Source organism: Gopherus flavomarginatus, chromosome 20 (genome assembly GCF_025201925.1).
Source record: "Gopherus flavomarginatus isolate rGopFla2 chromosome 20, rGopFla2.mat.asm, whole genome shotgun sequence".
In the NCBI taxonomy this organism is placed as follows: Eukaryota; Metazoa; Chordata; order Testudines; family Testudinidae; genus Gopherus; species Gopherus flavomarginatus.
This window is the reverse complement of record NC_066636.1, coordinates 964895-990809: the sequence shown is the minus strand read 5'-3', so window position 1 is coordinate 990809 and position 25915 is coordinate 964895. Positions and strand designations below refer to the sequence as shown.

General features: G+C 67.6%; 1 protein-coding gene across 9 annotated transcripts; it reads right to left on the bottom strand.

Moving 5' to 3' along the window:
* Positions 1–45: 45 nt before the first annotated feature.
* On the bottom strand, positions 46–25915 carry CIC (capicua transcriptional repressor). 9 transcript variants are annotated; one of them, XM_050930441.1, is made up of 21 exons: positions 25794–25915; positions 20905–23444; positions 11578–11727; positions 11050–11254; positions 10462–10591; positions 9612–9794; positions 8562–8727; positions 8298–8485; positions 7848–8067; positions 7509–7609; positions 6197–7340; positions 5846–6033; positions 5643–5770; positions 5381–5565; positions 4697–4936; positions 3513–3961; positions 2999–3252; positions 2678–2832; positions 2244–2375; positions 1905–2036; positions 46–1221 (listed from the first exon to the last, which is right to left on the bottom strand). In XM_050930441.1, the coding sequence occupies exons 2-21, from the start codon at positions 23408–23410 to the stop codon at positions 926–928; spliced, it is 7152 nt and encodes a 2383-aa protein (XP_050786398.1). In that variant the 5' UTR covers positions 23411–23444; positions 25794–25915; the 3' UTR covers positions 46–925. The 9 variants fall into 9 exon arrangements, with proteins under 9 accessions (XP_050786398.1, XP_050786401.1, XP_050786402.1 ...); XM_050930444.1 differs by having other exon boundaries at positions 2678–2829; XM_050930445.1 differs by having other exon boundaries at positions 7509–7606.

The following is a 25915-nucleotide window of genomic DNA, read 5'->3' as shown; positions in this document are numbered from 1 at the left end:
GGGGCGGAGCCTGGCAGGCAGAGGCTGACACAAGCCAGGAGCACATCAGGTCTCAAAATATTTAACATTATTAAAAGTCGTCACTTTGCAGGTGTTCATGTCCCCCCCGCAGTTCCCACGGTGACAGAGGCGGGGCCAGTAGCCTGCAATGGGTGGGTCTGGGTGCCACCATGGGGATGGGGAGAGCCACTGGTATAGCGGAGCAGACCATCCCAGCTGGGGGCAGAGGGGGAAGCAGGAGCACCTGTGGTGGAGCAGACCATCCTGGCTGTGGGGGGCAGGTGCTGGTGCCCATGGTGGAGCAGACCATCCTGGCTGAGGGGGTGGGGAGGTGCAGGTGCTGGTACCCGTGGCGGAGCAGACCATCCTGGCTGGGGGAGGCAGACGCTGATGCCTATGGCGGAGCAGACCATCCTGGCTGGGGGGAGCAGGCAATGGTGCCCATAGCGGAGCAGACCACCCTGGCTGTAGGGGGCAGGCGCTGGTGCCCGTGGCGGAGCAGACCATCCCGGCTAAGGGGCGGGCAGGTGCTGGTGCCCGTGGCGGAGCAGACCACCCTGGCTGTAGGGGGCAGGCACTGGTGCCCGTGGCGGAGCAGACCATCCCGGCTGAGAGGCGGGCAGGCGCTGGTGCCCGTGGCGGAGCAGACCATCTCGGCTGAGGAGCAGCCAGGCGCTGGTGCCCGTGGCGGAGCAGACCATCCTGGCTGTGGGGGGCAGACGCTGGTGCCCGTGGCGGAGCAGACCATCCTGGCTGTGGGGGGCAGACGCTGGTGCCCGTGGCGGAGCAAACCATCCGTGCAGGGGGGCGCTGCAGTCCATGGCGGAGTGGACCATCCCGGGGGAGCCAGTCAGGCCGGGGTGTAGCAGGAAGGCGGGCGAAGCTCCCAGAATGCTTTGCTTCCAGCCGTGCCGCTCAAGGCCCTTCATCTGCTGCTGCCTGCGGCACCCCCGGGGGGAGACGTCTGGCTATTGTCCCAGCTGGTGCTGCCACCAGCCTCCGCCCCTGGGTCCAAGTCCTGGGGGGGCACAGGCTCTGGGGGCTGCCCCTCCGCGGCACTGCCACTGCCCGGGCCCCCCGGCTCGGGTGTGCTGGGCGCTTGCTCTGTGGGGGTGGCCGACTGCATGATTTTCTGCCGCACCTCGCGGATCTTCAGCTGCAGGCAGACCTTGGTGGGGAAGATGTCGGAGTAGCGGGCCTGGAACGCGGCCGTGGCCTGGGCTGCGGGAGACGAGACATCACGTCAGTGACGTGAAGCCAGGTTCCAGGGTGACCCCTGGCCAGTGCCGGGATGCGGTCCCTGTGGGGCGGAGGCTGGTTCCACAGGGACCCCTCACCGGCGCCGGGACGCGGCCCCTGTGGGGCGGAGGCTGGTTCCACAGGGACCCCTCACCGGCGCCGGGACGCAGCCCCTGTGGGGCGGAGGCTGGTTCCACAGGGACCCCTCACCGGCGCCGGGACGCAGCCCCTGTGGGGCAGAGGCCAGTTCCACAGGGACCCCTTGCCAGCGCAGAGATGTGGCCCCTGTGGGGCGGGGGCCAGTTTGGCAGGGACCCCTCACCAGCGCTGGGGAGTGGCCAAGGGGGGGCCACACAGCAGTTAGGTACAGGACACAAAGGAGATGCCTGCGTCCCCCAACGCTGGGCTACAGAATTGCCGGGGCTGGAACTAGCAGGGACACGGGGTCCTACCCCACTCCTGGACTCAACACACCGAGGAGCCCACAATTGTCCCTACATTACACCAGGAGATACCCTATGGCAGCCTCTATGGAGCCCCTGGTCCCACTCCCTGCCCCACGGGACCCCTTACGGAGCCCCTGGCACCGCTCCCTGCCCCACGGGGCCCCCTAGGGAGCCCCCTCACCCCACTCCCATAGCACAGCACCCCCTGGCAGCACTGACCTGAGGGGAAGAAGCCGTGGTCCTGGAAGAGCTGCATGACCAGCGCCCGCCTCTGGTCCAGGGTCCGGCGCAGCGACGAATACGGGACCTTCTCGTACTCCAGCTCCCCCAGCACGTCCTCCGCCTCCGTGCCTGGGGGGGAGGGGCCATAAGCCTCTGCCCCGCCCCTTCCTGCTGGCAACGCCCCCCACCCCAGGGAGCCCTGCCCCTTTCTGCCAGCCCCGCCCCAGGGTGAGCCCCACCCCTTCCTGCTGCCCCACCCCTTCCTCCAGGCCACACCCCATCCCCATCCCATCATTCCAGCTCCGCCCCCCGGCCGGGCCCACCCCCAGGCCTCACCTGTTTTGTCGAAGGTGAAGATGTCGCCCTCGCACTTGGCGCTCTTGGGCGTGTTGGGCTCTGAGCTGCAGCTCGAGCGGCGCCGCATCTTCCGCTTGGGCGAGATGGGGTCCTCGGTGGAGGAGTCCAGGTCTAGGGGAGGCCGAAGGGTTAATGAGTCCCCCATCCCCTCCTGCATGGGGCCTCTGCCCCCCTGGACCTGCTTGTGCCTCACTACCGACCCCCAGCCCCCCGCGCGCCAGTGCCCCTCACTCCTGCCCCCCCAGCCCCCGGTGCCCTTCACTCCCGCCCCCCAACCCCTCGCACGCCGGTGCCCTTCACTCCCGCCCCCCAACCCCTCGCGCGCCGGTGCCCCTCACTCCTGCCCCCCCAGCCCCCGGTGCCCTTCACTCCCGCCCCCCAACCCCTCACTCCCGCCCCGTCACCCCCCACACCGGTGGAGTTCTTGCGTTTCTTGCGGTAGCTGCCCAGGATGGCGCGGGGCGACGTGGCCAGGGACTGCAGCGTGGGCGAGGGCAGAACCTCCTCGGGCTTGAACTCGGGCAGCTCGGCGAATCGCTCCTCGAAATCCACCTCGGACAGAACCCTGCTGGGGGAGGGGTGGGGCGCGTCATGCACCAGCTCTCCCGGATGCTGGGGTCCCCTCCTCTCCCCCCAGCCTGACCCAGGAGCAAGAGTCCTCCGAGATGGGGGCAATGGGTGTCTGCCCTGCCTTGCTCCTAGGCCATGTGAGCCCCGACCCCCGCGTCACTCACTTGTCCACCGAGTCGAACGTTTTCTTCAGCGGTGGAGGCCGGACCTTCACCTTCTTGCTGCCCGCCCCCTCCTTGCGCTCTGGGCCCTCAGGCGCACTGGGAGTGGGACCTGCCCCCCGGGACCCATCCCCAGAGCCAGCAGGGGCGGGGCTGAGCGCAGAGGACGACGAGGGGCCAGCCGGGGGAGCTGGGGCTTCAGGGCGGCTCTCAGGACCTGGGACCCTCCAGTCGGGAGACACAGGCCCCCGGGGGGTCTGCAGGGGAGAGAAGCGTTAGCACCAGTGGCAGGAAAGGCCTTGAGGGGGGCAGTTCGGGGGAGATCAGGGAGTAATGGGAGACAGGAGGGAAGGGGGGCGGGTCACTTACCGACTCGGGCCCCTTGCCCCCCAGGGGGCAGTGGGTGGAGGTGGGAGGGTGGGTAGGGGGATAATGGGGGGGTTGCTCACTGTCTCAGGCCCCTTTCCCCCCAGGGGACAGTGGGTGGGGTGGGGAAATGATGGGGGGGGTCACTCACCGTCTCGGGCCCCTTTGCCCCCAGGGCAGCTCCAGGGGCACTTGCCGGCTCTCTGGGTGTTCGTTCCTCACTGGCCCCCGGCGCTGCCTCCCGCTGGCTCCAGCCCTCACCGCTCTCAGCCTCAGACAGTGGGTGCTGGGGGGGCGTGGGCGAGGGGGGGTGCCCATCCCAACTCTCTGGCTCTGGAGCTGGCCTGGGCTGAGGGGGCTGGGGTGGGGAGGAGGAGGCAGGCGGCTCTGGAGGCTCCCTGGGGCTCTCCAGCTCCCGGGGGATGCGGGGCGGCCCCCCGGGTTCCGTCTGCTGCCCCCCCAGAGGCCGAGTGGGGCCCGGTGACGGGGCCGACTCGTAGGAGCCCACAGGGATGCTGGCGATGGCGGCCTTCACCTTCTGGGGGGGCTTCGGTGGGGGGCGGGGGGGCCGGGCAGGCCCTGGGGGGAAGGCGAGGGGCCCTGTGGGGGGGGGGGAGAGAGAGAGAGAGAGACATTGGGGGTCGGGAGGCCACAGGGACTTCCCACTCACCCCCCCCAAACCTCCAGCTCCAATTCCATACCCATGAGGGCGGAGCCTACCCCGCTCCCAACCCATAACTCTGCCCCCAGCCATAAGAATCTGGCCCTACTCAGCCCCACCCCCATTCCATAGCCATGTGGTTGGGGATCTGCCAAACTGCCTCCTGTTCTCTGTCCCACCCACCTTCTGACCAGCCCCGCCCTCATCCTGCGGCCACGTGGGTGGAGCCCTGACCAGCCCCGCCCCCGTTCCATAGCCCCACCCCCATTCTGTGGCCACATGTGTGGGGTCCTGCCCAGCCCCACCCCGTTCCATAGCCCCACCCCCATTCTGTGGACACATGTGTGGGGTCCTGCCCAGCCCCCTGTTCCACAGCCCCACCTCCATTCTGTGGCCATGTGGGTGGAGCCATGCCCAGCCCCATTCCATAGCCCCACCCCCATTCTGCGGACACGTGTGGGGTCCTGCCCAGCCCCACCCCGTTCCATAGCCCTGCCCCCATTCTGTGGCCATGTGGGTGGAGCCATGCCCAGCCCCGTTCCATAGCCCCACCTCCATTCTGTGGCCGTGTGGGTGGAGCCATGCCTATCCTCACCCCCTGTTCCATAGCCCCGCCCCCATTCTGTGGGCATGTGGTGGGAATGGGGCCCTGCCCAGCCCCGCCCCATTCATACCCATGGGTCCAGGCCCCATTGTGCCCTGGCTGGCAGCACTGCTCCCCTTGGGCAGGATGGGGGCAGGGGCGGGGCTGGCAACGCTGTAGACGAGACCGTGGGCGGGTGACGGGGCAGGGCCAGCGCTCGGGGGGCCGGGGTAGATGGCCGTGATCACCGGGCCGCTGCAGGAGGGGGGCAGCTGGGGGCTGGGCAGCGGGGAAACCCCCACCTGCCCTGGGGCCAGCAGGGGGCTCTGCCCTGGGGAGAGAAACGCCAAGGGTGAGACGGACGGACGAACGGACCTGCCCTTGACCCCGTCCAGCGCCATCCCCCCCAACCCAGCACCATCCCCCCCAACACTCCCAACCCAGCTCCCTGACCCCATCCAGCACCATCCCTGCCCCACACCCCAAACCCTGCTCCCATCTGGCACCAGCCCCTTGGCTGCAGCCCTGACCCAGCCCCCTGCCACCATCTGCTGCCAGCCCCTGTGCCCCCAAACCAGCCCCCCACCTGGCACCAGCCCCACACAGGTCATCCAACCCAGTCCCAGCCCGTCAACCCCCCCACCATTTCCCCGACCCAACTATCTGCCCCTCCCTGGTACCAACACACCAGCACCAGCCCCGCCAAACACGGGGGGAGCAGGGGTCGGGATTGAATGTATCACCCCCCCCGCACCATTCACAGTCCCACCCTTACCCGACAGCAGCGGCTGAACAATGGCCGGCCCGCTGGGCCCGATGGCCGTGAAGCCCAGGGCCATGGGGGCCGGCCCCACAGGGGCCTGCACATAGGTGGCGGCAGGGGTGGCGCCAGGCTGCGAGGGGGAGGCCGAGGTGCCCAGGGCCAGCTGGTGCCCGCCTGTGGACTGCACATAGGTGATCCTGGGCAGAGAGAGGGAAGCGTTACTGGCAGGCGGGGGGGACACGGAGCCCTGCCCCCTCACTGCCCCGGTCCCTACCTGGTGGAGGAGGGCAGTAGCACCTTCTGGGCCTGGCTGGGGGGTCCCACGAGGGCCGTGGCGGGGCTCAGGGGGGGCGCCAGGGCAGCGCTGTTCGGCGCGGGGGTCAGTGGCGTCAGCTGGATGATCTGGGGGGCAGAGCAGGGGGGTTAGAAGGACCCCCAAGCCGCCCCCTCCTCGCCCCGGCACAGACACACACTCACCTTGCTGGCGGGCTGGGATCCGTTCTGCAGGGGCACGCCGAAGGGCGGCGCCACCTGGGCCATCGGGCCGGCCCCACCCCCGGACCGCACCGTCACCTGGGGGGCTGCCACAGGCACCAGCACCTTCCCCTGCACCAGGTGGGCCGAGCCGCCGGGGCCCGGGGCCTGCACCGGAGACACCGACTGGGCTGGGGGGGAAACGGGGGCACATCAGGGCGGTGGGGGAGTCTCTGCCTCATCCCATGCACCAGCCAGCCCCCCCACCCCATCCCCCACCCCTAAGCCAACAAGTCCCCTGCCCCTCCCCCACCCCATACACCAGCCAGACCCTGGAGCTGGCGCCCCCCTCACCTTTGGGCGCGGTGGAGACGACGGTGACAGCGGTGCTGGCGCTGCCGGGCCCGGGCTGGAGGATGGGCAGGCCGTGGGGCGCGGTGGCGAGGACCTTGCTGCTGGTGGGGGGCAGGGTGAAGTGGATGCTGGCGGCTCCGGCCCCTGCCCCCTTGCCCCCGGCCACCTGCAGCTGCTGGGGCAGGGTGGGCAGGATGTACTGCACCTGGGTGATGCCCCCTGCCTTGCCTGGTGCCCCCGACAGGAGGCCCTGGGGCTGCAGGATGCCCAGGGGCACCGGCCCATTGGGGCCGGTCCCCGGGGGGTTCTGGGTAATGAACTGCACCGAGGGCTGTGGCGGCAGCACGGTCACGGGAGCCGGCCCGGACGCCGTGCCCCCTGCCTGCCCCACCAGCAGGTTGGTCACCATGTTTCCCGGGGCCGCTGGGACCTTGCTCATCGGCCCGACCACCACGTGGGGGGAGGGGGCCTGGCTGGCGGCGGGCGGGGGCTTCTTGTCGGCGTAGAGCAGGCCGATGCGACCCACAGGCACGGCCTCCGGCTTGGCACCCCCCAGCACAGCCAGGGGCGGCGGGGCTGGCTCCAGGGGCGGGGGACTGAGCAGGGGCCCGCCCTCGCCTGCCCCCCGGGGGAAGGGCTTGCTGGCGATGGGCACGGGAGTGCTGCTGACCGGCTTCACCACGTTGGTGACCACGGTGGAGGCGGTGCGCGCCAGGCCTGGCGCCCCCCCGCAGCTGCTGAGCGAGGGGGCGGGCACCAGCACGGTGCCCGCAGACAGGCGCCCCGGCTCCGGCAGCACCAGCGCCTGCAGCACCCCCCCAGAGGAGGAGATGACCGAGGGCCCAGCAGCGCCCGGCTCAGCCCCCCCGGCGCTGTCAGCCCGCTTCCGGCGGTAGGGGGGGGCTGGCTCAGGGCGTTTGGCAGGCGGCGGGGCGGGGGGCCGGGGCCCCCGTGAGTCCTGGGCCTTGAAAGGGCCAAGCGCCAGCGGGAAGGGGCTGTAGGGCTGGGCCAGAGGGGGCTGGTCGGGGCCGTGGGGCAGGTCTAGCTCAGGGGGGGCTGGTGGGCGGCAGGGAGCGAAGGCACCCGAGGAGGGTGGCAGCGGTGGGGAGCGGATCACCGGGGAGAAGAGCTTCCGCCCAAAGCCCTGGGGGCAGAGAGAGACACGGGGGGAGGTTAGGTACTGACCCACACAGCCCCACTGCCTCTCCCTACCATCAACCCCCACACAGCCCCTCCCTGCCCCCCATCAACCCCACACAACCCCACTGCCTCTCCCTGCCCCCCGTCAACCCCCCAGCTCCCCAGCCCCCACCTTGCCATCGGGCTCCTCGCCCGAGGAGATCTCGCTCTCACTGTCTGTCACCCGCTCCTTGCACTTCAGGTCGATGTCGGGCGGGTTGAACCCGTCATCTGCTGGGGGACAGGAGAGGACAGAGTCAGTGACATCCCAAGGCCCCCCCTCACTGCCCGCATCCACCCCCTCCCTGCGGAGCTGTGCCAGGGAGGACACGGGTGTAGGGTGTGTGGCCATACAGCAGGGCCACGGGGGGGGGGGGGGCTAAGGGGTATTCTGAGGGCAGTGGGGAGTCCGGGGGCTCTGGGCAGGCTCCGAGGGAGCCGGGAAGTCTGGGGGTTTCGGGGGGGGGCTCACCGATGACATCATCGTCCCCCTCCTCCTCGCAGATGACCATGCGCTCCTCGTCACTTGTCATGTCCTCGCTGGCCACGCGCTGGGAGCGGGCGGTGCGGGGGGCCGGCGGCAGCAGGGGGGGCCGGGGACCTTCACCTGGTGCTGCGAATGGGGACCCCGAGGGGCCCGGCCCCCCATACTGCCCCTTCCCACTGGCGTAGGGCGACGGGCTGGAACACATCTGCAACAGAGCAGGGAGCGATTGAGGACTGGGACCTCCGCACCTCCTCCCAGCAGGGCCCCCCAACCCAGACCCTCAAACCTCTGCCCCATCAGGGATCCCATTCCCCTGCCCAGCACGGCCCCCCACCCAGACACAGTCTCCCCACAGGGGACCCAATCCACCCACCCAGACCCCAATCCACCATGAGCCCCCAGCTCGTCCCCCAAACTCCCAGCCCCCCCCGGTACCTGCGTGAGCTCCTGCAGCGCCTGGCTGTCCCGCTCTCCGGCATCCAGCCCGTGCACCCCACTGTGGGAGAATGCCCGGGGCCGCTGCGCCCCAGCCCCCTGCACGTGGATCAGCCGCTCCCCGGGCACGTGCCCTGTGGCCCCTGCCTTGCCCTCTGGCCCCGCCAGCGCCAGGATCTCCGAGGAGGCTACAGGGGGAGAAGAGAGGCTGAGCTGGCTGTGGGGGGAGCCCCACTGGGGGGAAGGGGAAAGGGGGGGTCTCACCTCCCACCACAGCAGCCGTGCCTGTCTCCGACATGCTGCGCTCCCGCGCCTCCTTGGGGCCCCCGCCAGGCCCCGGTGCCGAGGGCTTGGCGTCCGAGCTCGATTTCTTCCGGTCCTTGTTACACCACTTCCAGTCGGGATGCGCCTTGAAGTGCGCCTCCTTCACCTGCGCACAGACCAGGTTAGGGGGCGCCCCGCTGGCCCCCCGAGCCTCCCGCCCACTGGATCCCCGACTCCCCCGCTGCCCCTTGCCCGAGTCACTGGCCCCAGAGCCCCCCACCTGCAGCGAAGTGTCCCCCTGCCCACCTCCCCCTCCGCTGACCCCAAAGTTGGGCCCCCGACCCCCTCGCTGTCCCCCTGCAGCACCGTGTCCCCATACCCGCCTCCCCGCCCACCTGCTGACCCCAATGCTGGGCCCCCGACCCCCTCGCTGTCCCCCCGCAGCACTGTGTCCCCATACCCGCCTCCCCGCCCCCCTGCTGACCCCAATGCTGGGCCCCTGACCCCCTCGCTGTCCCCCCGCAGCACCGTGTCCCCATACCCACCTCCCCCCCCGCTGACCCCAATGCTGGGCCCCCGACCCCCTCGCTGTCCCCCCGCAGCACCGTGTCCCCATACCCGCCTCCCCGCCCCCCTGCTGACCCCAATGCTGGGCCCCCGACCCCCTCGCTGTCCCCCCGCAGCACCGTGTCCCCATACCCACCTCCCCGCCCCCCTGCTGACCCCAATGCTGGGCCCCCGACCCCCTCGCTGTCCCCCCGCAGCACCGTGTCCCCATACCCACCTCCCCGCCCCCCTGCTGACCCCAATGCTGGGCCCCCGACCCCCTCGCTGTCCCCCCACAGCACCGTGTCCCCATACCCGCCTCCCCGCTCCCCTGCTGACCCCAACGCTGGGCCCCCGACCCCCTCGCTGTCCCCCCGCAGCACCGTGTCCCCATACCCACCTCCCCCCCCCGCTGACCCCAATGCTGGGCACCCGACCCCCGCATTGACCTCCCCCCCCGCAGCACAGCGCCCCCCGCCGACACTCCTGCCCCGGTGCCCGCACCTGGAAGGCCAGGTCATGGTACTTCTGCTTCTCCTTGGGTCCCAGCGCGTACCACCACTCGCCCAGGATCTTGCTCACGGTGCGGTTGTCCTGGTTCGGGTGCCGCTGGTGCACCAGCGCCCGGTGCCGCTTGCTGAAGATCATGAAGGCGTTCATGGGCCGCCGGATATGGTCCTTCTCCCGCTGCAGGACAGGGAAGGGTCAGTATGCAAATAGACAAAGCACCCACAGCCAATCACATCCCTCCTACTGGGAGGCTGGGGGGGGTCTAGGGGAGGAGTCAGTATGCAAACAAGCAACACACTCACAGCCAATCATATTCCTCCCGCAGGGAGGGGAGCTATGGGGGAGCCTCATGGAGTGTTCCATGTATTAAATAAAGGGAGCAGTGAGTTCTCATGGCACATTCCATGTGGGGGATGAAGGAGGCTGGTGAGTTCTTGTGGAGCATTCCATTTGGATGGAGAGGGATTAAAATGGAGCATTCCAGATGGAGGGGGGGGCGCATGAGGTCTTGTGGCGCATTCCATGTGGGAATTAAAGGGGGTTGATTCTTGTGCTGCATTCCAGGTAGGGGATAATGCACTCGGCCTTGGGGAGCTGCAAGTCTCTCTGGACTGTTCCATGCACACAACACTGGGGGGGAGGGCAGGAGCACTTGTCTCTGTACCATTCCATGCACAGGGGTAGGGGGGGAGCTGGTCTCTCTGGGCTGTTCCACGCACACAGTATTGCGGGGGGGGGGGCAGGAACACTTGTCTCTGTACCATTCCATGCACAGGGGTGGGGGGGGAGCAGGTCTCTCTGGGCTGTTCCATGCACACGGCCGGGGGGGGACAGTCTCGCTCACCTTGTTGGGGCTGCGCCCATCCTTCTCGGAGGAGGAGTCTCGGTCCTTGGGCAGGGCACTCAGCGACTGTGTCCGGCGCTTCCCAGACTGCAGAGGGAGCTGGATCTCGGGGGACACGATCGACAGGAACCTGTGTGGGGTGGGCGTCACTCTTGTAACCCTGCTGCCCCTCGATCCCGCCATGTCCCTGACCCCTCCCCAACCTCCCCCCAGCCTGGTCCCTGACCCAGATCCCCCCACATCGCACCCCCAACCCTACCCCTGCCTCCACCCCACAAGCCCGAATCCCCCAACCCATGTCCCCCTGCCAGCTCTGACCATGTGCCCACAACAACCCTCCTTACTCCCCCACCAGCCCCACGTACCCTATTCTCCTCAAACCCCTGCACCAGCCCCATGTCCCCTGTGCCAGCTCCGTCCCCCATCCCCCTTGCACCAGCCCCATGTGCCCTCATCCCTCTCGTACCCCCCGCCAGCACCATCCCCACCTGAACCCCCACACTAGCCCCAGCTCCCCCCGTGCCAGCCCCCTTTCCCCCCCATCCCCCTCACACTAGCCCCATGTCCCTCAACCCCTCCCCCACTCACGGGTCATCGTGGTCACTCTCTGTCTCGCTGTCCAGCCTTGGGGGTCCCAGGGCCTCGTCCTCGAGCTGGGAGGGGCCCTCTCCCCCTCCAGCCGCTGCCGTGGCCTGGGGGGCTGATGCTGGACTGTTGGGGCGGGAAGCCCCCAGCTCAGCCCCCGCCACCGCCCCTGGGAGGTCATGGGCAATGGCCGCTGATTCTGGAGGCTCTGGTGGGGGCAAAGATCAAGAGCAACAGCCCATGAGAACACGCCAGGCAGAGAGGGGCCCTTTTTGTGGGTCACACTGAAACACAAAGGATGCCCATCCCCCACCATCAGCAGCAAAGCGGGGGCCATTTTTGTGGGTCACACTGAAATGCAACAGCCCGCGCTCTCCTGCTGGCTTCACTCCTTGCTTGCTGCACGGGAACCATTTTGGTGGGTCACACACAAAAGACAGCAGCTCCCCTGTGCTGGCAAGGAGCTGGGCTGGCTCACAGCCCCTCCCCCGGCCCTCCTCACGTGGCCCACATGGGTTGCCCCACCCTCACCTTTGTTCTGATTGGACACCGGGGGGTGATTGACAGGCTGCTGCCCCTCGCTGGGCTGGACGGAGGAGTCCGGCTGGCTGGGGGCCAGGAAGGGCACAAGGGAGTGCCACGGGAACACGGCCACAGAGCGCGGCTCCACGTTGGTCCAGACTGGAAGGGAGAGAGCAGGCAAAGGGTTAAACACACAGCCAGGACTCCTGGGTTCTCTCCCCAGTTCTGGGAGGGGAGTAGGGTCTGGTGGGTTAGAGCAGGAGGGATTGGGAGCCAGGACGCCTGGGTTCTCTCTGCCTGGGTCACTCTGCCCTGTACCGTACCCCCAGTATTGGGGCTCCCTGGCCTTCCCCCATGCTCAGATGGCCCCCCATACTCCCAGCAATGGAGAAGGACTCAGGAGTTTCCCTTTGCACCCTCCCCACCAGCTCGGGTTGAACGAGGGGAGGAGCCCCCGAGGTACAGGCTGCAGGAGGGGAGGGCAGGCGTGGGGACTCTGCTTTGACCCACAACGACGGCCAAGCCCAGGGATGTATGCGGTGAGGGAAGCCCCCCAGCACTGAGCAAGCAGCCCCCCAGAGTAGGGCATCACCCCACACCACTCCCTGGAGGGAGTAGCTCAGAGCGCTGGACGAGGAAAACACGCAGCACTATTTCCCCCCCCAGCTCCATTCCCAGCAGATCCCCTCCCCGCTGGGCCTCTCAGGCTGAGCAGCACTTGGGGGGGGGGGGAAGGAGGGCCAGGCACACAACCACACACAGCACCTGCGGCCCTGCCACACACCCCAGCACAGAGCAACACGTGCAGCAGCACAGAAACACACACAGCAGCACAACACAATGTCCTACAACCCATCACAGCCCTTACACACACACGCCCTAACACAATGCAGCTGGGCCATCCAACACACACAGAGCTGTACCACATCCTGCAACATGCACACACTGCAACGCTACACAGCCATGCAACATAACACAACACACCCCATCCTGCAGTGCAACGCAGCTCCGCAAACACAAATACACCAGGACATCCTGTAACACACCACGGCAACCTGAGTCTTTCCCAACCTGCATCACACAAAGTGCTGCCAGACTCCTGAACGCAACAACCTCCGCGTCCCACCAGTGAGACGCCAGGCTGCCCCCTACACCTGCCCGTTCAGGCCCCACCCTGATCCCTGCCTGGGCACAGCTCCCATAGGCCCCAGCACACACATGGGCAGGCCAGACACGCCCGGCTGCAGCCCCAGCTATGTGGTGCCCACCCTCCAGCTGCCTGTGCCACGGCGGGGATCTCCCCACAGGCAAGGAGGCAGCATGCCACAGCCACCCCCCACAACACAGCATCATAGCCCCAGCCACCTGCCAGGGAAGCAACCCACCTCCTACCCCAGCCCCACTGCCCGGCCCGTGGATCCTGCCCAGCCCCCTGGCCTGCAGGTCGCCCGGGCGCTCCCCCGGCCCAGGAGCAGGGCGCGTGCGCGGCTAACTCAATTATTAAAGCCCTTAAGTGGCTGGTGGTGGGGCGCTGCCGGGAAGCCGGCGCTGCCTTCCTGTTCTCCGGCCGGTGACCACATCCCCCGCGGGGGGGGGACAGGATGGGAGAGGATTTCAGAGGGGGGGTGGGTGTCGCTGCACCCCCCAGCCTCAGGGGGTCACGTCACTGCTCCCTGTCCCCCACAACGGTGCCAAACTCCAACCGAGGATGGGTCTAAAGGGCTATGGGGGGCACAGACCCACACCCCCCAAAAAGTGTCACCACCAAGAGAGCACAATGCCCCACAGCAGGGTCACGCAGGAAACCTGAGGCACTGGTCAAGGTCACACAGCCAGCCAGAGAGAGAACCCAGGAGTCCTGGCTCCCAGCCCCCCTCCTCACTCCCCCTACACCCACTCTCCTCCCCTCCCACAGCCAGGAGAGAACCCAGGAGTTCTGGCTCCCAGCCCCTCTCCTCACTCCCACTACACCCACTCCCCTCCCCTCCCACAGCCAGGAAAGAACCCAGGAGTCCTGGCTCCCAGCCCACCTCCTCACTCCCACTACACCCACTCCCCTCCCCTCCCACAGCCAGGAAAGAACCCAGGAGTTCTGGCTCCCAGCCCCCTCCCCACTCCCACTTCCCTCCCACAGCCAGGGGAGAACCCAGGAGTTCTGGCTCCCAGCCCCCTCCCCACTCCCACTCCCCTCCCACAGCCAGGAGAGAACCCAGGAGTTCTGGTTCCCAGCCCCCTCCCCACTCCACTCACTCCCCTCCCACAGCCAGAAGAGAACCCAGGAGTTCTGGCTCCCAGCCCCCTCCCCACTCCACTCACTCCCCTCCCACAGCCAGAAGAGAACCCAGGAGTTCTGGCTCCCAGCCCCCTCCCCACTCCACTCACTCCCCTCCCACAGCCAGAAGAGAACCCAGGAGTTCTGGCTCCCAGCCCCCCTTCCGCTCACTCTAACCACCAGACCCGCTCTGCAGAGGGCGGGAGAGAACCCAGGAGTCCTGCGTGCTGCACCTGGCAGGCGAGGGGCAGATCTGCGCTGGGAAGTTAATTCAGACTCAGGGGATGGCACCAGCTCAGCTGGCCCCAGAGCCCGACTGCTGTGACCCAAACGTTTAGCCACTGCCCTAGGGCTGGATCGGGGCTAGTGCCCCAGAGGGGAGGGGAGGGGCCTCGCATCCCATTCCTGGCACCCCCAAGCCAGCCTCCAACCATGGATCTGGATGGGACCTGGTGCCTCCTAGAGAGGTGGGGCCCCGCGCCCCGCTCCTGCCCCCCCAGCCAGTGCCCCCCCACAGGACCTGGTGTCCCCCAGAGGGGAGGGGCCCCGTGCCCCGCGCCCCGCTCCTGCCCCCCAGCCAGTGCCCCCCACACAGGACCTGGTGCCCCCCAGAGGGGAGGGGCCCCGTGCCCCGCTCCTGCCCCCCAGCCAGTGCCCCCCCTACAGGACCTGGTGCCCCCCAGAGCGGAGGGGCCCCGTGCCCCGTGCCCCGCTCCTGCCCCCCAGCCAGTGCCCCCCCACACAGGACCTGGTGTCCCCCAGAGGGGAGGGGCCCCGTGCCCCGTGCCCCGCTCCTGCCCCCCAGCCAGTGCCCCCCACACAGGACCTGGTGCCCCCCAGAGGGGAGGGGCCCCGTGCCCCGCTCCTGCCCCCCAGCCAGTGCCCCCCCTACAGGACCTGGTGTCCCCCAGAGGGGAGGGGCCCCGTGCCCCGTGCCCCGCTCCTGCCCCCCAGCCAGTGCCCCCCCACACAGGACCTGGTGCCCCCCAGAGGGGAGGGGCCCCGTGCCCCGCTCCTGCCCCCAGCCAGTGCCCCCCCTACAGGACCTGGTGCCCCCCAGAGGGGAGGGGCCCCGTGCCCCGCTCCTGCCCCCCAGCCAGTGCCCCCCCTACAGGACCTGGTGCCCCCCAGAGGGGAGGGGCCCCGCGCCCCGCTCCTGCCCCCCAGCCAGTGCCCCCCCTACAGGACCTGGTGCCCCCCAGAGGGGAGGAGCCCCGCGCCCCGCTCCTGCCCCCAGCCAGTGCCCCCCACAGGACCTGGTGCCCCCCAGAGGGGAGGGGCCCCGCGCCCCGCTCCTGCCCCCCCACAGGACCCCGGGACGGGAGGGGCTCGGGCGGGGGCAGCTCTCGGGGCCCCCCCGCGCCACTGACCGAACATGCCGAGCGCCCGCCGCGGCGGGGGGGGGCAGCGCTGCCGGGGGTCGCTCCGTGGAGAACATCGCGCGGGGGCGGCGGGGGCGCGCATCCCCCCCCGCCCCCTGCCGGCCGGGGGCGCCTCACCGGCGGGGGCGCGCGGGGCGGGGCGGGGCGGGCGCGAGGCCGGGGGCGCGCGCGGGGGGGTCTCCGCCTGTCGCCGTTGCCGGGCACCCGCCGCCTGTCGCCGCTTGTCCCGGCCCGGCCCCGCCTGGGAACAAGGGCGGCCCCCGCCCCCCCCCGCGTCACGCAGGCCCCACGGCCCCCGCCGCCCCATTGGCTGCCGCCGCCCCGTCATTCACATGCAAATGAGCGGCGCTCGCACACGCCGCCCGCCCATTGGCCGCCGCGCCGACGTCACCGCTATGCAAATGACCGCTCGGCTCCTATTGGCGGGGGGCGCCGCCGCCGGCCATTGGCTGCTCCCCCCCCCCCCGGCAGCCCGCGAGGCGGGGCCGCTCAGCCCGGGCCCTGCTGCGCCGCGCCCCTCACCCGGGCCTCGGGGCACGGCGGGACACGGGACACGTGGGCCGGCCCGGCACGCGCCTGCACACGCACCGCACGCACTCATGCGCACGCCTGACACACTCACACTCCACCCACCCTCGTGCTCACGCCTGACACACTCACTCACACTCCGCCCACCCTCGTGCGCACGCCTGACACACTCACTCACACTCCGCCCACCCTCGTGCGCACGCCTGACACACACGCTCCCCACCAATCCTCTCGCGCACGCCTGACACTCACTCACTCCCTACCCATCCTCGTGCTCACGCCTGACACACTCCCCCCACCCTCATGCGCACGCCTGACACACTCACTCACACTCCACCCACCCTCGTACGCACGCCTGACACACACTCCGCACCCACCCTCGTGCGCACACCTGACACACTCACTCACACTCCCTACCCATCCTCGTGCTCACGCCTGACACACACTCCCCTCACCCTCATGCGCATGCCTGACACACTCACTCACACTCCACCCACCCTCATGCGCACGCCTGACACTCTCACACTCCCCACCCATCCTCATGCGCACGCCTGACACACTCACACTCCACCCACCCTCGTGTGCACGCCTGACACATTCCCCACCCACCCTCGTGCGCACGCCTGACACACTCACTCACTCCACGCATCCTCGTGTGCAAGCCTGACACACACACTCCCCACCCACAATCGTGCGCCCGCCTGTCACACACTCACTCCCCACCCACCCTCGTGTGCACACCTGACACTCGCACTCCACCCACCCTCGTGCGAACGCCTGACACATTCACTCACTCCACCCACCCTCATGCGCACGCCTGACACTCACTCACACTCCCCACCCACCCTTGTGTGCACACCTGACACACACACTCCACCCACCCTCGTGCGCACGCCTGACACGCTCAGTCACTCCACCCACCCTCGTGTGCACGCCTGACACTCACTCTCACTCCACCCATCCTTGTGTGCACGCCTGACACACTCACTCACACTCCCCACCCACAATCGTGCGCCTGCCTGTCACACACACACTCCCCACCCACCCTCGTGTGCACGCCTGACACTCGCACTCCACCCACCCTCATGCGCACACCTGACACACACACACTCCCCACCCTCGTGTCCATGCCTGACACACTCACACTCCACCCACCCTCGTGCGCACGCCTAACACATTCACTCACTCCACCCACCCTCGTACGCACGCCTGACACTCACTCACACTCCCCACCCACCCTCATGCGCATGCCTGACACTCACTCTCACTCCACCCTCGTGCGCACGCCTGACACTCACCGCACACACTCCTGTCCATGTTTAACACACTCACGCTCCACACCCCATTTGTGCGCTCGCTCATGCTACACACCCACCCTTGTGTGCACGTTTAACACTCGCTCATGCTCCACACACACCCTCGTGCACCTAACACACTCACGCTCCTAACACACTCATGCTCCACACCAGCTTGTGTGCACATCCGACACACTCACCACACACTCCTGTGCACATTTAACACACTAGCTCACAATCCACACCCCACTCGTGCGCTCACTCATGCTCGTGTGCACGTCTGACATGCTCACTCATGCTCCACAGACACTCTTGTGCACTTCTAACATTCACACACCCCAAACTCCTGCAGCTGACACACTCGTAGCAGTGTGTGCTCTCCAGCCACACTTTCCTGCACTTCAACCACTCTCCCACCCAGGCCTCCCACTGATGCCCTGGGTGGGCATGAAATGCTCACATGTTCTCACACCAGTACCTGTGTTTACAAGCACAGAGCAGTGTGCACATTCTCACAGAGCTGTGCATATCTACACACTCCTCACACACACGTGGGCATTTTGACACTGACACGTGCTTTCTCTCTCACCCACACAACTGGGCATGCTGACCCACTCACACACCAGCTTGGAGACACACACACCCTGCACTCTCACACCCAGACACTGATGCATCTGGCTATGCTGACACACACAGGCTGACCCACACAGCTGCTATAACACACACACAGACGCATGCTCCCAGAGCGCTGGCTCCGCGCTGGCTTCCCGCCGGCCGCTCGCTGGGGGCCCAGCTGCATTCTTGGGATAACCTCCCCCCACACCCAGGGGCGGGGGGAGGAGCCGGCCCTGCCAGAGAGGCCCTGGCCCCCACGTCCTGGGGACCTGCCAACCCGGGACCCATGCGCACTCCCCACATAGGCTACTAGGCCCAGTGTGAGTCAACACGGCGTCTGCCCACACCCCGGGCAGGCTGTTCCTCCCCCACCCCCACCTGGGTCAATGGGGTGGGGGGCGGAGAGAGCTCAGCAACCCCCACACACACACAGCCCTGGGCTGAGAGCTCCTGGGGGGGCACAAACACGCACCACACATAAAAGAAACACACCACCCCAAAACACACCCACGCTGCAAGCAAGAGACACACAGCCCCCCCCAAAACACCCACAGACACACATCAGAGACATACCCACGCAGAGAGAGACACAAATGTACAGTAGGCGACATGCACACGCACCTTCACTCCATAAAAGAGACGAGATACACTGAGAGGGACACACACACGCCAATGCACTGGAACACCACACTACGCACAGCTGCAGTTTAACACACTCGGACATGTAGAGCAGAGACACAACGAGAGCAAGACAGTTACCAACGCAGCCGCACACCTGAATAATAAGAACATGCACCCCCTGTACAGAAAAAAAACCCACACGCCGCACAGCCAGCAAGAGACAGTCCACAACCACCACAATGTAGAGTAACACACACAGCAAATGAGATGCACTGCATACACACACACACACACACACACACACAGAGCGCATGGGGCCCATCCCCTCCAGCAGAGGGCAGCAGGGACAGACACACACACGCACAGAGCAGGACTCAGCCCCTGCAGCAGGGGGCGGCAGGGACACATAGGTTTGGGGTCCCCGTCCCCCCATGCAGTTCTGGGGGGCAGCGAGGGGGGATGGCCTGGGGGACATTCCAGTGGCCACCAGGGATGCATCTCACAGCCAGGGGACTGGGGGGGCAACCATGAGGGCACAAAGGGAACTAGAGGACAACCTATCTGCCCTCCCACCCCCCAGGGCAACCCTGCCCCACACAGGAAGGATGTGGTCTCCCTGGCAACCCCAGACACCCACCCCCAGAAAGCAGCAGCTGTTGCCAAGGACTCCATGGGTCTCCAGGGCGACCCAGAGCCCAAGTACCCCCCCAGCAATGCCAGTGTCAGCATGTGAGACACCGCCCTGCGGGAGGTGAACATGCAGAAGCAGATGACAGCGCATGGGGGAGGGACGGAGGAAGTGCAAAGGGGGGCAAGAGTGCGAGATGGCGGGTGAACATGCCGTGTGTGTGAAGCTGCCCAAGCACGGCTGCGCCAAAGACACCCAGCGCCACTGGGCCCCGTGCATGTGAGCAGGTGCTCCGGCCCGGCGAGCATGACGCTGTGGCTGAGGGCTGGTGTAAGCCTGCACCCCCTCCCCCTAGCCCCGCTGCTGTGAGACCCAGGTGCAGATAACACACCGGAGCATGTAGGCGGTGTGCCCATACCCAGCATCGGTGTGGATAACACACTCGTGTCTGTGAGAATGGGAAGGCAGCGGTTTACATGCTGTGCATGTTTGACAGCCTGGAGCTGCCAGGACAGGTGTGCACAAGTGTGCAGGAGCAGTAAGCGAGGTGTGAGCAGTGTTATGCCAAGTCTGGGGTGTGTTAGGTGTGCCAGAGCCACGTGTCCCACAGGGCTGTGACTAAGGTGAGGGGATCTGTGAAACATGCTGTCCAGGCAAATGATACGTGAACCAGGTGTAACACTTGTGTTCATGACTGTGCTCCATGTAACTATGTCATGTGTGCAACTGCTTTTGTGCACATCTGTGCCAGCTGCACGTGTGCCGAGGAGAGCTTGTGTACACGCATTATCCGCAGGGGAGGTGGAGAGGCCGGCTCTGTCATGTCCCCTGAACCCGTGCGACCCCATCGCACGCCCACTTGCACACCCACCCCTCTTGCTCCAATATAAATAGAGACAGGGATAGGAGCACAGGGAGATGGTCGCTCTGGTTACCGGTTGCCAGGAGACGGCAAACTACATCCCCACTACTGCAGGGATGGTGATGGGAGGGGAGCAAGGGAGCTGCCCGTTCACACCCACATCCCGGGGGCAGGGAGCTGGGCCCCACCTCCCCAGGGATTCCCCCTACTTCCACAAGACCCAGCCCAGGATGGAGGCCTCTGACCAGAGCCCGGGTTCAGTGCGACAGCGAGTGTGTGAACTCTGCACTGGGAACCCCAGACCTGTGCAAGAATGAGCGTACGAAAGGGCTAGTGTGCGAGCCCCTGGTGCAAATGCTGCCCCAAGAGCCCCAGGCTGTGCAAAACTGAGCATGCGAGTCCCACATGCAAGCCCTGTACCGGAGATCCAGGCCTGGGTAAGAACAAGGCCGATGGAGAATTGCCGAGGCACCCCACACCAGCCTAGGTGAGCAAGCGTGGCTAGCACCGAAGAGTGGGGGCGGGTGCCAGCATGGTGTGGCGACAGCTACGTAGGGAACCAGGCCCCTAGGGCCAGGCAGTGTCACACACACACACACACACACACACACTCAGAAGCACCGACACACACAGCATCCCCTTCAGGGCACTGGAATTTCTTGCACACACACCCAGGGCTGTGCACGCTCAGCACCACAATCACGTTCCTCCCACCCCCCCGCTGACCCCAGAGCTCCTCCCCAGCCAAAGGGCATGGTGGGGCGGGGGAATTAACTTTTAGGCTGAACTAGGCTAGAGATCGATGTCGAGAGCTGAGCTGAGCCCACATACTAGTATTCAAACAAAGGCACAACTCCATACCCAGCATCCCTCTCCCAGAATTGCGATGCTGCCACCTCTGAGGTGGGGCGCAGGGGCTGGTTATACAGGGACCCTTCACCTGGCACTGGGATGCAGCCATCTCTGGGATGGGGCACAGGAGCTGTTCATACAGGGACTCATCTCCCAGCACAGATATGCAGGTTCAAGAGCAATGTCCACGAGAGGGGAGAGCACCCCCTGCTGAGACCCCACCCCACTCCCTGCAGCACCGTGCTGAGGCCAGGCCCGAGCTCTCCCCAGAGGTCCCTTACCTGTGCCAGGCCGGCCCATGATGATCTCTTTCTTGGGGGCCGGCGGGCCGGAGTAGTCGTTAGGCACAATGACAGGCAGCAGGGCGGCCGGGGAGGGGTGGAAGGCGACCGGCTGGAAGGGGGAGGAGACACTGAAGACGGGGGGCGCCTGTTCTGGGGCCGGGACAGCGCTAGGCTGGCTGCAGGGCAGCGCCCGCCCCATATTGATGGGCACCGGCACCTGCAGCTGTTCTTTGGTGCCCACCTTGCCCAGCCGGGGGCTGCCGGCCCGCCCCTCCCGTGGCTTCTCTGTGAACTTGGAGGGCAGCGGCACGTCAGGGTTGCGGACGATGACGGGTGAGTCCCGCTGCACAGCTGGCACCCGGCGCACCGTGGGGTTGGGGTCGGAGGTCAGCCCTGCTGGCGGAGAGAGTAGCAGCAGCGGCGAGGCCTGCTGGGAGCGGGAGAAGGGCCCAGGGCCGGGGGGCGAGACGGCCCGGAAGCCGGCAGGCGTGGAGGGGGTGGGGGTGTGGGAGACCGACTCCACCCCTGAGTCCAGGCTGTCACTCTTCTGGAAGTCGGCGCCCCCACCCGGCCCGCCATGGGGTGCCTCCGCCTTGCGCTTGCCGGGGCTCATGGGCACGGTGAAGGTCAGGTTGGTCTGGAAGGTGGGCACGATGCCCGAGGAGTGCCGCTCCCGGTGAGGGGCGTGGTGCAGCATCTCGGGGCTCAGCACTCCACCCCCTGCCCCCTTGGGCGTGCTGGCGCTGACGTGGCGGCTGCGGGCGGCCGCCCGCTGGATGACAGGCGAGGCGTTGATGGGGCTGAAGTTGGCGGGCCGGAAGCCGAAGAGGGGTGAGGGGGATGGCGAGGGGGCAGGTGAGAAGGGCGACTGGGTGGAGACGGGCGAGAAGGACGGGGTGCCTGAGCGCGAGCTGCCCAGCGACACCAGCATGACGGCCGCCTCGCACTCGTCGAACTCGAAGCGGGACAGGTCGGCCGGTGCCACCAGGCGGGGGCGGGAGTCGCCACGGGCGCTGCTGGCCTCACTGTCGCGGGACGTCTCATCCCAGTCGAACTCGGCGCTGCCCTCCCGCAGCCCGCTGGCCCGGCCCTCCGACAGGCTCTCCAGCTCCTTGGTGCGCATGGAGAGGTGGCGGGAGCAGTAGCCGCGCCGCTGGGACTCCTTCATGCAGCCCTCGCGGGAGCAGAGCCGGCGCCACTGTTTGCCGTTGAATTTCTTGCGGATCCCGTTGGGGGTGCAGACCACGTCCCCCTTCTTGTACTTCTGCTGGGCGGCCGTCAGGGGCGTGCGGGAGCGCGCCGAGCCCGGTGTGCTGCACTTCTCCACCGACACCACGCTGCTGCTGCGGCTGCCGCCTGCCTCAGGGCTCAGCAGCGGAGAAGCCTGCTCCGGCAGGCGGGCAAAGGCCGGGGACTTGGGGGGTGACAACAGCTGTGGGGCAGCGGCCGGGGGCTTCTCCTCTCCAGCCCCCCGCACGCCAGCACTGATCTTGGAGACCTCGGCGTCCTCCGGCTGCTTGGGCTCAGGGCAGGGGGGCTCCTCCTCCTCTGGCTTGGGGGGCGCGGCGACAGCCGGGCTCCAGGGCGGGCGCAACAGCCGCAGGCCAGAGCGTGGCACCCACACCGTGTCCTTGCGGGGGGCCGGGCTGGGGCCGGTGAAACGCACCTTGTAGGAGGCCGGCTTCAGGCTCACCTCCAGCACGGTGCCCTCGTAGTAGGCCATCTCCTCGGGGGCCAAGCAGACGCAGACACGGGCCCCCACTGCCACAGTGCCTGCAAGGGGCGTGGTGTCCAGGACCACGTCCAGGGCCCCCGAGCCCAGCGCCCCCTCATAGTAGGTGATGGCCCGGTCGCCGGTGAACTGAACTCCCAGGTCCTGGCCACGCCGGACGTGCTTGACCACGGCCGGCTGGAAGATGCCCTGGCGCCGGGCCAGGACCCGCTGCGAGCGCAGCAGCCGCAGGTCATAGTCGCTGGGGCCGAGGGCCGTGCCCCACAACTCCCCCCCAGCTCCCTTGGCATCCTCGTCGGCCGAGTGCTCGCTGGCCGTGTCGGTGCTGGAGGAGGGGCAGTGCCCGGTGCCCTCCTCGCCTGGCGCCCCGGACCCCTCGGAGCCGCTCCACTCCTCCCCGGCCGCTGGGTTCTTGCGGGGGGCTCGGGATTTGAAGGTGGCCGTCTTGCGGCTCAAAGGGGGCTCCCCTGGGGGGTCGTCGCACCCCGGCTCCCTGTCGGGCGGCTCATAGGGGTCACTCTGCCGCCCAGGAAGCTCCTGCGAGCCAGGGTCCATCTTCACTGGCATGAGATGGGGGCCCGGCAAGGGCAGGGGCTGGGCAGGGCTTTCCTCTCCGCCTCCCCCGACCCCCTCCTCCTCCCCTGCCGACTTGGGCCCCCCCTCAGCCGTCCTGCGCTTCTGGGTCTTGGCCCGGGTGGACGGGGGAGAGCGGCTGTTGCTGCTGGATGAGGAGGAAGAGGAGGAGCTGGAAGCCTTCCTCGCGGGTTTCATCTTCCAGCCTCCAGGCCAGGTGGACACACAGGACCTGGGAGGACAGGAGGGGAAGACCATGTCAAGGGGTGAGGGCTGGCCAACCCAACCCTGGGCCACCTGAACCCCAACGCACAGCTCCCTGCTAGCCCAGCCCTGCCCCTCCAGCTCTTCCAGGGCCCCTCAACCCCAACCCACAGCCCTACGAGCCCAGCCCTGGCCTGCCCCACATCCCGACTGGCAGGAGGGAGTTTGTGTGTATAGTCCCATGGGGCAGAGGCAGTGCTGGGACCGTGTGTCCACCCACACATGGGGAATGTGGGGGGAAGTGGGTTCCTGGGGGGCCAGTAAGCCCATGTGTGGGAGAGGAACATCCCCTTATACACCCTGTTCATGGCATGGGGCTAAGTCTGCCCTCTCACTTACCTGTTTGCCTCGAATCCTGGCCCAGCCCAGCCTACTCCAGGCAGGGAGAGGTTAACCAAGGTTGTTGGGGGGGGAATCTCTCTGCCCATGTGCAGATCTTACCCCCCCCCCGTGTAAATGTGGGCGGGACGTCCGAGCCGCTGAGATGCCCCCCAATCTCAGGCAGAGCCCCAGGAGTGGCTGGAATGTCACCCCCTCCCCCCTTGGACGGAGGGAGGGAGGGACAGCGGCTGGGCCCTGCCAGGCTCCCCTGGAGTCCTGGGCCGCTTGGCCTAGCAGGGCCCTTCTGGGCACCACTGGGAGGAAATGGGGCCAGAACCACAACCCCCTCCAGTACCAGGGAATCCCAATTCCAACACCCCCTGGGCCAGCCCCGTCTCCCTTTTCTGCTTCGCCTCCTCATCTCCCCCAGCTCCAGCCTCCCCCCCCCGCCCCAACACTGACAGCCCAGCCCCCCAAGACATCCTGACATCCCCCATGCCCTGGGCCCCATTTCCCCTAGTCTGCCGGGCCCAGTGAACCCCCAGACACACATGCTGGGGTCTCCTGAGTGACTCACCACTCTCCACCCCATAATACTATCCCAGGGGGTCCCTCTGACCCGGGAACCCCCATCTCATAATAGCAACGCAACCCCCTTGCCCACCCCCCAAAAATGGTGCCGCCCTTTCCTGCCACACTACTGAAGGTTGCTACCGCCCGGGGGGGGGGGCTCCCCGCATTTTCAGAGGGGGGGTCAGTACCACCCCAGGGGGTTCCCCCCATTCTCAGAGGGGGGATTGGTTGGTACTTCCCGGGGGGGCTCCCCACATTCTCGGGGGGGGTTGGTTGGTACCGCCCGGGTGGGCTCCCCCCATTTTGAGGGCGGGTTGGGTGGTTGGTACCGCCCGGGGGGACTCCCCCCATTTTGAGGGGGGCGGTACCGCCCGGGGGGGCTCCCCCCCATTTTGAGGGGGGGTTGGGCGGTTGGTACCGCCCGGGGGGCTCCCCCCATTTTCTGACACGGGGGTTGGTATCGCTCCGGGGCCCCCTTACCTGTTTGCCCCCCCGTCCGAGGGGGAGCTGAGTAGAGCCCTACCCCCTATCCAGGGGGTTGGTACAGCCCGGTCCCCCCTGCACCACAGGATGGTCCAGCCCGAGCCCCTCTCGGCCCCTCCGAGCCCCTTTTACTCCAACAGACAAAATGGTGAATGAATCTGGACCAGCTGGAGCCGCCGGCCAATCAGGGCGCACAAACCTCTGACTGGCAGCCGCGAGGTCCAACGGACACGAGGCATGACTTGAACTCGGCCAACCCCCGAAGAATGGCAGTGGCAGTGGCCAATCAGAGGCGAGGAGAGGCGAGTACTATCCCAGGCTCATCCTGCCCCGTCCCTTCGAGTGACACTTACAGTAGTCAATGAGAGGCCGATGGAGGGCCCAGGGGCCGGGGCAGGAGGTACAGTAGCCAATAGCAAGAAGGGGCGGGGCGGGGCCAGGCCCAGACTTGTTTACCTGGCGCTGGGAGAGCAGGAAGCGCGAGGCTGCGTCGCGCGTCAGGGCAGTTGTAGTCCGCATCCCGGCACGAGCCCCGGCGCCCCCTCCCCGCGGAACCACTACGGCTCCCGGCATGCAGAGCGGCCGCTTCCCGCTCCGCGCGGGACCTGCCGGGAGATGTAGTCCCCTCCGGCGTGCTCCCCAGACTACATCTCCCAGCAGCCCCCGCGACCGACCCCCGCTCCAAGCCAGGCCTGCTGCCGCACCGTGCATGCTGGGAGATGAAGTCCCCGCCGTGGCCCGCCCCGGGGAGGCACCCGGGCTCCCTCCTCCGCGGCAAGACTACGACTCCCATCACCCCCCGCGGCGGCTCCACCCCCCCCCGCAGGGCCCGGGAGCGAAACTCCAAGGGGAAAGGGCAGGTGCCCCCCCTCCGGACGTCTTCCCGGAGACGCGTTATTTGCATGTCATTTGCATCTCATTGACATATTCATGAGCTCACCCGTTGGTCTCTCCCAGCCAGGCCCCGTCGCGCCTCGTCCGGGCTCCTAGCGCTTCCTCTCAGCAACAGCGGAGCCGCCGCGGCCCGCACCGCGGCCAATCAGCGCCCGGACCGGGAACACC